Raw genomic sequence first — 14599 nt, forward strand, 5'->3', positions numbered from 1 at the left:
CTTTAAACGAACAAACGAACGATATGTCGAATTTCTTTTTCTTTATGAAAACGATCGAGTTAAAACTCCTTTCAATTCATAGAATTATCGTTACCATTTGATTCATGTATTCTGACCACTGCACTCCAGAGTTTATTAGACTATTCATTTTCCCACTTTTTTTTTTTGGGGGGGGGGGTGTGAAGGGGAGGAATCTAACACAAAAATAACTTTTACAAAATCATTATAGATATTACACAGAATAGGGAACAAAGCAGTTCATTTCCTTGTTTGGGCAATGTGTGAATGTGGTGAAGTTGTAGAAAACTAAATCTCTACGTTTTCCAGAAGCATTTTGATTAGCAATGTGCATATGTTAGTGGCCAGACAGCGATGACCTTTAACACTGCGTAATTTTTTCCAATACCGACTGAAACTTCACAAATAGTAGCATAGTTGCATGTGGCATTATTTCAAGTGAAACTTGTGAAACTATCGTATACGAGTTGGTCATTACCAATGCTTTCATTTTTGCACGGACTAGTATTTGATATGTGTACAATATGCCTTGAAAACGTGGAGATACTAACGAAGTTGTAACTAAGTTGTACATTTTTTTTTTTCATACTTTCCTCATTGATCATGCATTTCTCTGTAACCCTGTTAAGAACTGGGGGAAGTGATGATCTCAGGACAAAGCACTGTGGTACTTGAGGAATTCATATTCTTCAGGAATAATGTTTTCCCAATCTGGAATATCAAACATGAACAAATACTGGTATCATCATCATCACCATATAAAACGAATATTCATATCACCAATATCCAGGATACACACACTCTTTTCATGTGATAGTTTTAGTGTTTCACAGAGCCCTACAAAATTCAGCCACATTATTAACATTGCTACGTCCCCACCCCACACTGCCACAGGCTCCAACAGCAGTAATACAGTACAGGAAGGATGTTGCCCAGTGACTTGTTCTTCCTATGGTCAGCCTTTAGGTGTACAGTGCACGTGATCAGTTGAGGCGAAAATAAACACCGGCTCCTTAATGTTCACTGTCTTTATTTTCCAAGTAATTCCACTTTAATTCTTTCCAACTTCACTGTTCTCACAAACACTGGAGTTATACCAACTTCACTAACTGCAGTTACGCTTAATGCTTGACAACACTTCACCGTTATTACAAATTCTGATGATATACAAACTTCAATAAACATTTTACTGTTTTCACAAGTACCGAAAATAAGCTCCACTGACAGTAATTACACTTAATGCTTGCCAGCAACTCTTCACAAACTTCCCTAACAGCACTACACTCAAACTGAACCAAAACCGACTGAACTTCACTCAAACTGAACTGAAAACCAACTGAACTCGTTCTGGTCTCTTATCCATACTTATATAAGCTTGCATTGTTCTAGAAACGTCTACATTCTACGAAAACAACAGTTGCCAATTCAGAGACAACCAAAACATTCCAATGCTGTCTTACATTACATAACACCCTAAATCATTTACCATACGAACTTAAATTACATAATTTAAACGAGCAATCACTAAAATAAAACATTATAAAGAAAAAGAGCACACAAATTAATGTACAACTTACGAAATAACTACGTTCACCAACAGTAGGCAAACTGGCAACTGACTCGTACCGATACCGGAACTACTGTAAACATTGGGAACATCGCGATACTTCTGGACTACCTGACTGGCAATCTCGCTTCTTAACACTATCCCCTCCCTAGTTTTTTGTCGTCCCGAGTAAACTACACAGTATACACAAACAAAAACCTTAATCCTAGTTAAACATCTAACTATACACAAAATAATCCTTCAACTTATCAGGTCTTCTATGCCGTTGCTGACGATGTCCTTGCTCCTCCGCACAGTCCATTCCTCCAAGATCTTGGTCCTCGTCTTGATTCGCTTCTTGTCTTGGGAAACTGTCACTATCCTCTTGCACTTCAGCTCCTTGGTCCTCCACAACATCCTTGGGTGAGCGCAATTCCTCGAAGACGTCCCAGCTGTACTGTCCTGGCCAGTGGTACTGCCACAGACGATTCACGTGTACCACATTTGGGCGAGACTTCCTGCCTTCCCAAATCCGATCTGTTACGTCTGATAGGCGGTCCAACACTGTGTAAGGCCCGTTCAATGGGCTTTGCAGCTTCGGTGACTGTCCCTTCTTACGTTGAGGATTATATAACCAAACTTGGTCACCATCCTTGAAGCTCACCTCACTTGTCTTGGCATAATACTTGCACTTCATCACCTCCTGAAAACTTGAGGGCTCCTTACACTTGATGATGTACCTCAGCTAGTCTTTCCTGAAGGTGCTTTGCGTAGCTGGTGATGTCAGTAGGCAGCTCTTCAGGAGGTGGTCATCCCATTAACAAGTTGATGGGTAAACGTAATTCATGGCCTAACATCAGTTTTGCAGGAATGTAGCCAGTAGACTCATGGGATGCAGACCGATATGCCATCAGCAAAGCAGGTAATTTCTGGTCCCAGTCTGTTTGTCCATCAATGCAATAATTGGCCAGGTCTTGTCCCAGGGTCCAGTTGAATTTCTCCACCATCCCATCTGACTGTGGCCTTAGTGGGGTCGTCCTGGTCTTCCTGATCCCCAGTAACTTGCAGCATTCACGAAACACAGCAAACTCGAGGTTTCTACCCTGGTCTGAATGTAACTCTTGTGGCATTCCAAAACGACAGAAAAACTGATCAACCAACATCTGAGCAACAGTCGCAGCCTCTTAATCAGGGTTAGCATAGGCTTCTGGCCACTTTGTGAAGTAGTCTATGGTGACACATATATACTGTTTTCCTCTCTCAATGAGTGGCAAAGGTCCAGCAATGTCCACTGCAACTCTTTCCATTGGTGCACCCACTTGGTACAGCTGGGAAGGGGTGCAACCATGTTTCTTGGGTCCCTTCTTGGCACAGCACACATCACAGGTGTGACGCCACTCTTCAACATCCTGACGCATGCCAATTCAGTAGAACCTCTGTCGCAGCCGGCTTAGAGTTTTCTTCACTCCCAGGTGCCCACTAGTGATCTGGTTATGGGACTCATTCAGGATCTAACACCTCAAGATCTTCAGAACCACCACTTGCCAATACTTGCTGAGGTCATCGGCTGTCTCCCATTGATGCTCCAGTAGTGAGTTGGTCAAACGAAGAAGGTCCCACTGAATCCAATAGCTCTTGGTTGCAGGGCTTAACCTGGAAACTTCTTCCCAAGATGGCCGCACTGTACTGCACTGCAGCCACTCCAGCACTGGTCGTAAATCTGCATCCTCCATCTGCATCCTCTTCAGGTCTTCATCAGACACGGAGCCTGTTATTGCAGTGCTGGATTTCTTACCATGATCTTCCTTTTTACTACACTACCGGCACTCCAGATCACAAGGCCGACGACTCAGGCTGTCAGCATTGCCATGTACCCGTCCAGGATGGTGTTGCACCTCATAATTGTGCTGGTCTAGCTTCCCGAGCCAGCCAGCCAGTTATCCCTCCAGATTCTTTAGCATTTTCAGCCACTTGAGTCCTGCATGGTCCATCCTGATGATGAAGTTTTACCCATACAGGTAGGGATAGAAGAAATCAAGGCTCTTCATCATTGCCAAGAGCTCCTTACGGGTCACACAGTTGTTCCACTCCTGTGGGCTGAGCTTCTTACTGTAATACGCAGCCACATACTCCTTGTCATCCTTCTTCTGTGACAGGACTCCACCAATACCATGGTCACTAGTGTCATAGTCCAAGATAAATGGCTGATTCTGGTCTGGGTATGGCAATACTGGAGAGCTTGCCAATGCATGCTTCAGTTCGTCAAAGGCTTTCTGCTGTCCATGCAAACTTCTGCCTTTCCCCCAACAACTTGTGAAGAGGTGCAGCTATCATTGCAAAGTCTTTGTCAAAACGCCGATAGTAGGTGCACAAGCCCAGGAAACTCCGTAGCTCTGTCACACCAGTAGGAACTGGCCAGTTTTCCACAGCTGCCACCTTCTCTGGGTCAGTACGGACGCTGCTCTCGCCTACAGTGTGTCCCAGGTAATTTACTTCCTTCTGAAACAAGTAGCATTTCTTGGGGTTCAGCTTGAGGTGCGCTGTGTGGATCCTGTTCAACACCTCCGACAGCCTCTCCAGTTCCTGGTCGAAAGTCTGTCCAAACACAATTACATCGTCCAGATATATCAGAGCCGTCTGCCAGTGCAGGCATTCAAGTACGCGGTCCATGAGGCGTTCAAAAGTAGCTGGAGCATTGCATTGGCAAAATGGCATCACTTCAAACTGCCATAAACCCTGCCCATATGAAAAGGCTGTCTTCTCTTTGTTCTTCTCTGCAACCTTGACCTGGTGGTATCCTGCCTTCATGTCTAGGGTGGAGAATCACTTAGCACCTAACAGAGCATCCAAGGTGTCATCAATGCTTGGCAAGGGGTATGCATCCTTCACTGTCACTTCATTCAGGGCTCGATAGTCTATACAGCACCTTACTGAGCCATCCTTTTTCCTAACCAGAACTGCTGCTGATGCCCAAGGACTACTGGACTTTTCTGTTACTCCTTGTCGGTGGAGATTCTCCATCACCATCTCCATTTCTTGCCATTGGGCTGGTGCACTGGCTGTTTAATTGGGCTGTGATCCCCGGTGTCTATAGTATGCTCCACCAGATCAATGCACCGCAGATCTAGGTCTCCCGTGCAAAAGATATCAGCATATTCCATCAGCAGCTGCCTTAACTTCAGCACTTGTGAACCTTCCAGGCATTGGCAACTCCTTGAGAAGAGGTCTGGTAGGTGGTCTGGCACGTACCAGTCTTCCTTGACTATGCTTCGTTTACAGGCCTTCCTCTGATGCCACTCAGGGTCCACTGCCTGGCACAGTCCCACAATTTCTCCCTTGTTGATCTTCTGTGGCTCACAGGAGAAATTGGCCACCACAAACGGCATTCCACCTGCACCTGTTTCCACCAGCGTTCTCCCCACCAATACCCCGGCCTTCATCTTGCACTGTACATCAGGCTCCACTACCCCAATACAGCTGTCAAAAGAGCCACTCTCCTTACACTGGAGCAACAGTTGATTTTGGGGGTATCACTGTAGTGCGGAGTGACCTCACCTCACCACCAGAACTGGTACATTTCACTGTTATGACGGGAATTGACCTTCCCAGAACCTTCAGCTTCATGGAGCAAAAGTCCAGCTCACATCCCATGGACATCCCAGATCCAGAAGGCAAGAATCCTCCATGTTGGCCATGTAGACTGATAGGGTAGCCTCTTGCCCTGCCACTTCAATCCGGACATCCAGGGGTCCGCTCAGTTCTGCACAGTGCCCAGTTATGCCACACAGTTGTTCTGATGACTCAGGCAGATACCGATGATGTAACACATCAGGTCTCACAAAAGTCTGCTCTGAGGCCGAATCAGTCACCTGAGAACACTTCTTTCCGTCTATCCCTCCATCTTCTCACACTTGATTGCTGTCCTCTTGCATTTTCTCAGTGTTGGGGCTACTTGAGAAAAGCAGGCTGGTGGTTGCTCCTTCACACCAGCCTCCACTAGTTTTCTGCTTCTTTCTGGTCTTCTGCAACCTTCTTCTTATCATTCTTTTTCTTCTTCGGACTCTCGGAACTGAGGTGTCCCACCTCACTACATGTCCAACACGCTTTTGTTACAAGTGAAGATTTCCTTGCACTGCTCTATTCTTGCTTCTTCTTCCATTTGTGTGCCCCGACTTCTCGCAGAACCAGCAGCCTCCTCCGGTCTTGTCCTGTTCCCTATTCCACTTGTAGCAGTCCTCTTTTCTTCTGTCCTGGCTTTTCACAGTACCAGCAACTTCCCTCAAATTTTTCCTTTTCACATACCTGTCCTTTTCTTGCCTTGAATCCTGCACTATGCCCTGCCTGAAAGGTGGCTGTAATGAACCTGACGTAAGACTCAAATTCTAGAGCCCTGGCTAGCACTTCTTGCATGCTTCTTGGTTGTGCCTGCTTCACTTGCACTTTGAACTCTGCACTATCAATAGCATCAATGAACTGGTCCCTCAGTAAAATACCCAACAGCTTTGGTGCTGCTCCAGGGTATGCCTTGTTTGCCATACTCTCCAGGTCATGAGCAAGCTGCTGTAGGGATTCTCCTAGAGCCTGTACACAGCTCCAGAATCTTGCTCTGTAAACCTCAGTCTGGTACATGGTCCCATATCTGCGCTCCAGCACTTCTACTAGGGACTGATAACTGTTCCTCTCCGTCACTGACATCTGGCCCAGAATTTCTATTGTGACTCCCTTAAGGCTAGTAGTAAGCTGCACTGCTCTCTGCCTATCATCCCAACCATTCTGATCTGCCAGTAACTCAAACTGTGCACAGTAAGCTTCCCAAGATACTCTGCCATCAAATTCCTGAGGTTTCTTTTTAATTGGACCCCCATTATAGCCATGCACGTCACTAGTTTGGGGCCTAACAACTGGGGCATCATAATCAAGGCCACGACTTAAAATTTCTGCATTCTGATTATTCAACCCTGTAATGCTACCTTTAGATGCATGGGATCCGCCAAGATTCACCATACACTGTCCATTCCCATCATATGCTCCCTGTACATTAACCTGAGGCTCAGCAATGCAATATTTCTCTACATCCTCAATTTTCTCACTAATTATTTTCACATGGTCGACTACATGCTTCGGCTGATTATCTACATGCTGTCTGCACTCCATCACTATTCCCTCACTAATCTTCAACTGGTTGTCCACATGCTGTTTGCACTCTGTCACTATTTCCTCACTAATTACTTCAAATGGTTGTCTATATGCTGTTTGCACTCAGTCACATTATTGATTACCTCATACTTCTGCTGCCGTAGCTCAGCGTATACCTCCTCCTTCAATTATTCCTGTTCTTCCTTCATTTCCGCCATCTTAGCATCTAGCTGTCCTTGCATCCTCAGTTGTAGTTCCCTCTGTTGCTCCTGTAACGCCTCCTGAAGCTGTTCTTATCATTCTTTCTGTTCTTCGTTCTGTGCCTGCAATTGTTCTTTGATTTCTTTCCTCTGTGCCAATAATTGTTCATCTTATTCTTCACGTTGTGCCTCTAGCTGTTCACTCTGTGCTTGTAGTTGTTCTTTCAGTCCTTCATTCTTTGTCTGTAGTTGGGCACTTTGTGCTTGTAACTGTTCTTTAAATTCGTTCCTGACCTCTTCACTTTGGGCCTGTAACTGTGCTTGGAGTTGTTTCTGTCCTTCACTCTGTGCCTGTAACTGTGCTTGGAGTTGTTTCTGTCCTTCACTCTGTGCCTGTAACTGTGCTTGGAGTTGTTTCTGTCCTTCACTCTGTGCCTGTAACTGTGCTTGGAGTTGTTTCTGTCCTTCACTCTGTGCCTGTAACTGTGCTTGGAGTTGTTTCTGTCCTTCACTCTGTGCCTGTAACTGTGCTTGGAGTTGTTTCTGTCCTTCACTCTGTGCCTGTAACTGTGCTTGGAGTTGTTTCTGTCCTTCACTCTGTGCCTGTAACTGTGCTTGGAGTTGTTTCTGTCCTTCACTCTGTGCCTGTAATTATGCTTGGAGTTGTTTCTGTCCTTCACTCTGTGCCTGTAATTGTGCTTGGAGTTTTTCACTCTGTGCCTGCATTAGATTCATGACTGTCGCCAGGGAAATTTCCTCCTCTCTCTCTCTCATGGGCAGCAAATTCTTTCTTTCTAGCTTGTTACCTTCATATGATGGCTCTCTCTCTCTCTCTCTCTCTCTCTCTCTCTCTCTCTCTAGTCCTTCACTCATTGTAAGCCATAGTCTTATATATTATATGATGATCAGTAGTTATGTTTCTTTTCTGCACATGGAGAGCTAATTATCATGTAGAAATATTTGTTCCCGCATTAATTATACCGTAGCAGGCTTGTGATGCTGTTATAAATACATTGTGCGGTACTTGTGTGTTACTTTGATATTCCGGCTGAATACCCAGTCAGGTGTACACAGAGAAAAAATGCACACACACACACACACACACACACACACACACACACACACACACACACACACACACACACACACACACACACACTAACATACCACTCTTTCCTCTGGCGCTGTGATTCTGGGTTGAGGAGCTGCTTTGTCCTTGCACCTTACCCTGGGGACGACCCTCTTGTGACTCTGGCTAGGCGCTTGCAGCAGAAGACCATAAGAAGAGAAGATAACTGTACCAAGTTAGGCTTCTCCTACAAGAATGCAACTAAACTATTAGAATAAATCAAGAATAGCAAAAAAGAACGCTGTCCGCTATCAAAACCTCCAGCAGAAACTGACCAAAAAAAAAAAAAAAAAAGTGAGGAGCACCAAGCAATATACAAAAACTGGTGTGGAAATCTTATAGGAAAGTGTGAAAGGAGAAAGGAGATTATTGTAGGGCAATCTGATTAGGAAAATAAATAAATTATTGGCACCGATAATTAAATTTATTTTATATCCAACCCTTAACTTCCATGTGCTTATCAAGCCTATGCCTGAAACTCAGAATGAAAGAGGCAACAACTACATCACTACGTATCTTTTTCCATTCGCCCACTACTCTACTGCCAAACAAATTTCTACCCAGCTGCTCTTTAAAACGGAACTGATTTAGTTTGAAATAATTAGTTTCAGTTCTATGTCGTATGCTCACTTGAAGTACATTCCCAAAATCTCTCTCGTTTATTTTCATCCATTTAAGCACCTCAGTTAAATCTCCCCCTATTCTATGCTATACAAATGAGCGCAAATTTAGTCTTATCAGTCTGTCTACGTAAGAAATTATCAATATTATGTATCACTTTTGTCTTTCTTTTCTTTACATTTTCTAACGATTTTATATTCATTCTAATGTATGGGCACGAAAACTGCACGGCATATCCCAAGTGAAGCCTTACTAATGCTAGATAACAGTGCAGTATTACTTTAGATGCATACTGCTCACGCTTTGGTAAATAGATACAAGGACCCTGTTTGTCTTATTTCTCGCATTAATACACTCTTGCCAAGCTTGGTCTGAGGTCCCCCCAAACCAAGAGCCAAAGATCTCTCTCCATTCTGGCTTCATAATTTCTTAATTATCTATGCTGTATATATTATCTCCGATGATCTTGTCCACGTTAAGTACTTTACATTTTTCCACGTTATATTCCATTTGACAATCTTTAGACCATTTGGACAGTATGTCGAGGTCCACTTGACAGTTAACACAGTCATCATTTAAGTCAATGATACGTCCTATTTTTGTGTTATCGGTAAATTGGATAACACCGCTAGAGATTCCCAAGCCTAGGCTGTATATATGTGTATACATACCTTCATACACAAACACACACACACACACACACACACACACACACACACACACACACACACACACACACACTATCTATCTATCTATTGCCAGACGCCTCAATCCCGTTTGGGGTGGCCACAAACAAATCGCCTTCAAGTCGCCCTGTCCCCCGCCATTTCACTGCCCTGCTCCCAACTCACACCCCCCTCTCTCATGTACCTCTCCACCCCATCCCTCCATCTCATCCTCGGCCTCCCCCTCCCTCTTCCCCCCTCCACTTCACTCACATACACTCTCTTCGTCAGTCTTTCACCCTCCATCCTCTCCACATGGCCAAACCACCTCAGTGTGTTCCTCATAACACTTCCTATCACATCCACATCCACACCACAACGCTCCTTTATATCCTCATTCGTCAGCCTGTCTCTCAACGTGACTCCACAGGCTCCTCTTAAATAACTCATTTCCACTGCTCTCACTCTTGACTTGTGTCCTTCCAACAATGTCCAAGCTTCACTTCCGTACGTTAGAGTTGGTATCACAATACTGTCATGTAGTAACTTTTTCACTTCCATGCTCACTTCCCTGTTTCTTATCACTGCTTTCAAAGAACCAGCAACCTTTCTTCCCTGCTGTACCCTTTCAAGCACTTCACCCTCCAAGCCTCCATCCTTACTCATCACACTACCCAAATACTGAAACGTACTCACATTTTCCAATTCCTCACCATCCAACCTCACTGTACATTCACTAACTTCACCTCTTTCAAAGACCATCACTTTACTCTTCCCTACATTCACCTTTAGGTTCCGTTTCTTACACACTCTCTCAAACTCATCCACCAAGCCTTGCAGCTCACCTTCGTCTTCACTCAACAACACAGTATCATCTGCAAACAACAGTACAGGGAGTTTCCAAACACTATCCTCTCTCACCAGGGCCACTCCAACATCCACTACCCTACCTTGTACCTCTTTTATTACCCCATCCATGTACAGATTGAACAACCATGGAGACATGACACATCCCTGTTTCAAACCAACTTTCAAAGAGAAAAATTCACTTAGTTCACCATCCACACGCACTGCAGCCTTCGCACCATCGTACATACTCTTCACAGCATTCAACAACTTCCCATCTACTCCATATATTCTTAACACTTTCCACAATCATTGTCTATCCACTCTGTCATATGCTTTCTCCACACACACACACACACACACACACACACACACATATATATATATATATATATATATATATATATATATATATATATATTGATAGATTGATAAATAAAATCATCATCATCAGCAGCAGCAGCTATTACAAGTCCACCGCTGAGGAAAGGCCACCTCCAACCATCTACACGAATTCCTTGACTGAGCCAATCTTCCCCACGTTTTCCCTGCAGATTTCTCTATCTCATCCCTCCACCTCCTGTCTGGCGTTTCTCTCCTACGTTTATCATCTCTTGCTTTCCAGTCAGTCAGCCTCTTGCTTCATCAGTTATCCCTTATTCCTGCTGCATGGCCTGCCCACCTCCATTTCTGTTCTTTTATAACTTCTATATTATCTTTGACTTTAGTCTGCTCTCTTACCCAAGTTGATCTTTTCCTGTCTCTTAAAGATATTCCCCTCATTGACCTTTCCATTGCTATCTGAGAACGGATTAATTTTAGTCCGGCAGAAGTTTTGGATAACCTTGTACTGAGGGTCCCACAATGGTTTATTGAGGATTCTGAATCAATAGGGCGTATAGATTAAGAAACTTCAGGGTGCAAAGCTGGCACCCCCTAGCATTTCTCAGAAAATGGTGGATTCAGTGGCAACCATCCGGCACGCTGGGGCAACACTGCGAGAATCGAGAATATGCATATTTTTCCGTTTATTATTAACAAAACAATTACTAGGGTGTCTCTTCTTTTGTTTTCTGGCATGCGAAATCTAATGGGTATACAGTTCTAGTGATTTTTAGCTTGATTATATGTGTATCATGAATTTTAACACATAAAGTCACCAAAAAATTAATTCACAATTAACATTCTCATTGTGGATCATTGTTCTAGTCTTCCATAGTTACATATCTGGGAATTCATAGTCTTCATCTTCTTGTGTGTCTGTTACAGGTGTTTTTGTGCGCTCTTTGCAACAAACACTGCCTCCCTCACATTTGCAAACGATCGTACGTGACAGCATTGCTGATGAGCATGAGCTCTTCTCTGATATGCATTTTTCACATCTGCATTTGATTAATTTCAGGATGCATTCAGGTGCTGCTGCCACATCAGGTGGATGCATTATGGGTTGTAGTAGTTTGTTCACTCTGTCTGATAACCATCCGTGCATGTTTGGGTCCAGCTGAACAGGGTCACCTTCAGATGCGTGCTTCCAGATACAAACCTGAAGGTGGGCTCTCCGGACATTGAGCTGAATGATTCATCTGTTAGAGGTAGAGACATGAGTTTTGGTGCAGGGATGATCTTTGCTTTTCCTGTTTTAATTTTCCATATTTTTATTCGAACATCAGTCATCGTTATTGCTTCAGCATATCCACAGCAAGCAGCTATGAAATTGGTAGGCTCCTGGACAACATCAGATAGCGCAGCAGCAGCTTCTCCAAGTTTAGAAAGTTGATGCCCTTCGTCAAGAACTTTCACTACCTTCGTCGTTCCTATCCCCCATAACTTCGTCACTGAGTCGCATCCTGATAATGCGTGAGCAGCCAGTAGCTGTCCAGCAATATCTTTGTGTGCGTGTACAGTCGCCTGAATATCAATTAGTTTCCGGTCCTTACATTTGGATTCCATTGTCAGTGAGCAGGTGAGCCGTTGACCATTATAGAAGTGAGCAAGTAGAATGAAGACATCAGTGATGTCTGAAACTACGCTGATAACAGCATCAGGATTTTCTTTTGGAATGGTGAGCATTTGGTTAATCATGATGACATCAGCCTCCCCTTGGGTGTTCTTCACGTCTTCCTGTGGAATTGTATGGTGTTTGTTGATTTCAGGGGGAACTGGTTCATGTCCTGTCACAACCAGTTTGTGATTTCTTGACTCCAGCTGTCGTCCCTTATCTTGAAGAGTCTCAACAATATAATCATTAAGCTGAATTTGTTGAATGTCACAGTTAACACAACATTTTGAGGTGGAAGAAGCACTGTCTGCTGGATTCTTTCCCTCTTGCAGACCGAGTAACACCTTTAATGGTGTAGTTTTGATACCTGTCAAACACCACGTATACGTCATGATCCTTAAGCTTCTTTGTAATGTATGCCATATACTGTAGTTATCAATGTAGTTCTACACTGTTCCATGGGCTGGCCAGTGAATTACCCACAACATGCCGATCCATCAATTATTAGAGATGTTGCCGTGGGTGCTTCGTGAATTTATCTCCATTTTGAGCTTGTTCTTGAGAACCAGAAGTTATTCAGGATTTCATTTCCTTATTGTGTTGCTGTGATTTGGTCTCCTCTCCAGCAGCCATGACTGCGAAGTACTGAGTAAGTATTCCACAAATGTGATGAATTGAGGCCCACGTTTTCATGGTACTGGGTTTTAATCTGACACCTGTGATTCCATTCGGTCCCTCTGTGTAGCGTATAAAGGTGGTTTCAATCATCATATCTGTCCACAGGCCATTACAAATTCCAGGAGTGTGACGAATGACATGTTCACCTTTCACGAATATCTCGAGTATGTCAGGTGATAATGCTGTGACAGACCGTAGGTAACAGAACCCATAGTATGCACAATTTTGGTGTCAGGCAGCAAAAAGTAGGGCATCATTATCTCCACAGTTAGTAGGTGAAGGGCCCAGTCAGCTTCCATCTCAGCACGACAAAATAGCATCATTAGTAGAACAGGGAATTTGCAGTATGCTCGTGTTCCGTGAGAAACCTAAGATATGTCCAGTATGATTCCTAATGACAGCAATGATGAACTGGAACAAGCTGTAAAGAAAGTCGTGAAGCAAGTTACAAGTGAGTCTCTGACGATTCCACTCAGTGGAGATGAGTACAATTCCCTCATAAACATCGACTCTGCTGAAGAGTACACAAGCCAATCCATGATGGACTTTCTGACGAGGCTGTTACCTAAGACAACCAGCAAGCTTACTTTGATTATGATCGGTAATATGATAACGATCCAACAGAGGAAGTTTTTCACCCCCCAAGCAAGTGACAATTGGAGGACTGATAAGAGAAAAACATATCATCTAGCAATTGTACAAGTATGGAGTTGCGTGCTATTATGATGAAGTCCTCAGACTCCGAAAATCTGTAGTCATTGCTTCACAACAAGTAACATCCAGAGGCCTTGTCAACACATTACAAGATGGGGCTGGCTTGGTCCAGGTAATAGTGGGTAACTTTGATGCTAACATATCCAGCCAAAATGGGCTTGGCCAAAGAAATAGCCAGCAGTGTGCTAGTCCACAGATACGAGGATCTAAGAGACCGGAAATGCCAGTAATTGCAGCGAAGAAATCTGTACTTCCACTAAGGGTTCTGGCAGGTCAAGTATTGGCAGCAAATAGGACATTAGTGAGGGATTACATGTTCTTGAAGAACATAGTGGAAAACGAACGTAGTGGAAAACTTTTCTATGAATCGACAAGAGGGACACACAGTGAAACCAGCGGCTAAATGTGTCTGCATGCCGCTTATGGACATGAAACCAACCAACCCAGACACGATGTTAACTGCTATGGGAGAAGTAGACCATCTGATGAAAACTGTAGGACAGAGAGTCTTTACTTGTGACCAACAATTGTATAAAGTAGCTGTGAACATCACATGGGCATACCCTGAGCGATTCAGCAATTTGTTTTCTGTCTTGGTGGGATGCAAATCATCATAGACTTTATTGGTTGTGTTGGAACTTTGATGACTGATTCCAGTTTGTCTGACGTCATCCAGTGTGCTTTTGATGGGATTACTCACATGCTTAGTGGAAAGAAATACCCACAGAACTTCCGTGCCTTACGAATTGTAGTTGAGGAACTCGTACGTGGCCAAGTTGAAAATACTGAAGATCATGAAGACTTAACAACCAATTTGGAAAGCATATCAATCAAGAGTAGAACCACGCGACTATGGGTGGACATGCTGATTAAGCCAGTTCTACGAATGATGCTATTTTGTCGTGCTGAGATGGAAGCTGACTGGGCCCTTCATCTACTAGCTGTGGAGAAAATGATGCCATACTTTTTGCTGCCTGACACCAAAATTGTGCTTACTATGGGCTCTATTACCTACGGTCTGTCACAGCACTATCGCCTGACATACTC

General features: G+C 43.8%; 1 protein-coding gene across 1 annotated transcript in view; it reads right to left on the minus strand.

Moving 5' to 3' along the window:
• LOC145390699 (sodium-dependent multivitamin transporter-like) overlaps positions 1-11602 on the minus strand; it is a 40812-nt gene extending 29210 nt beyond the window's left edge. The window contains exon 1 of the mRNA XM_080265491.1: positions 11491-11602. Coding sequence (XP_080121617.1) covers positions 11491-11602 — 112 coding nt within the window. The remainder of the gene's footprint in view (positions 1-11490) is intronic.
• Between the last annotated feature and the right edge of the window lie 2997 nt (positions 11603-14599).

The sequence above is a fragment of the Coenobita brevimanus genome, chromosome 15 (genome assembly GCF_032717465.1).
Source record: "Coenobita brevimanus isolate Jiangsu-jjx chromosome 15, ASM3271746v2, whole genome shotgun sequence".
NCBI classification, from domain to species: Eukaryota; Metazoa; Arthropoda; class Malacostraca; order Decapoda; family Coenobitidae; genus Coenobita; species Coenobita brevimanus.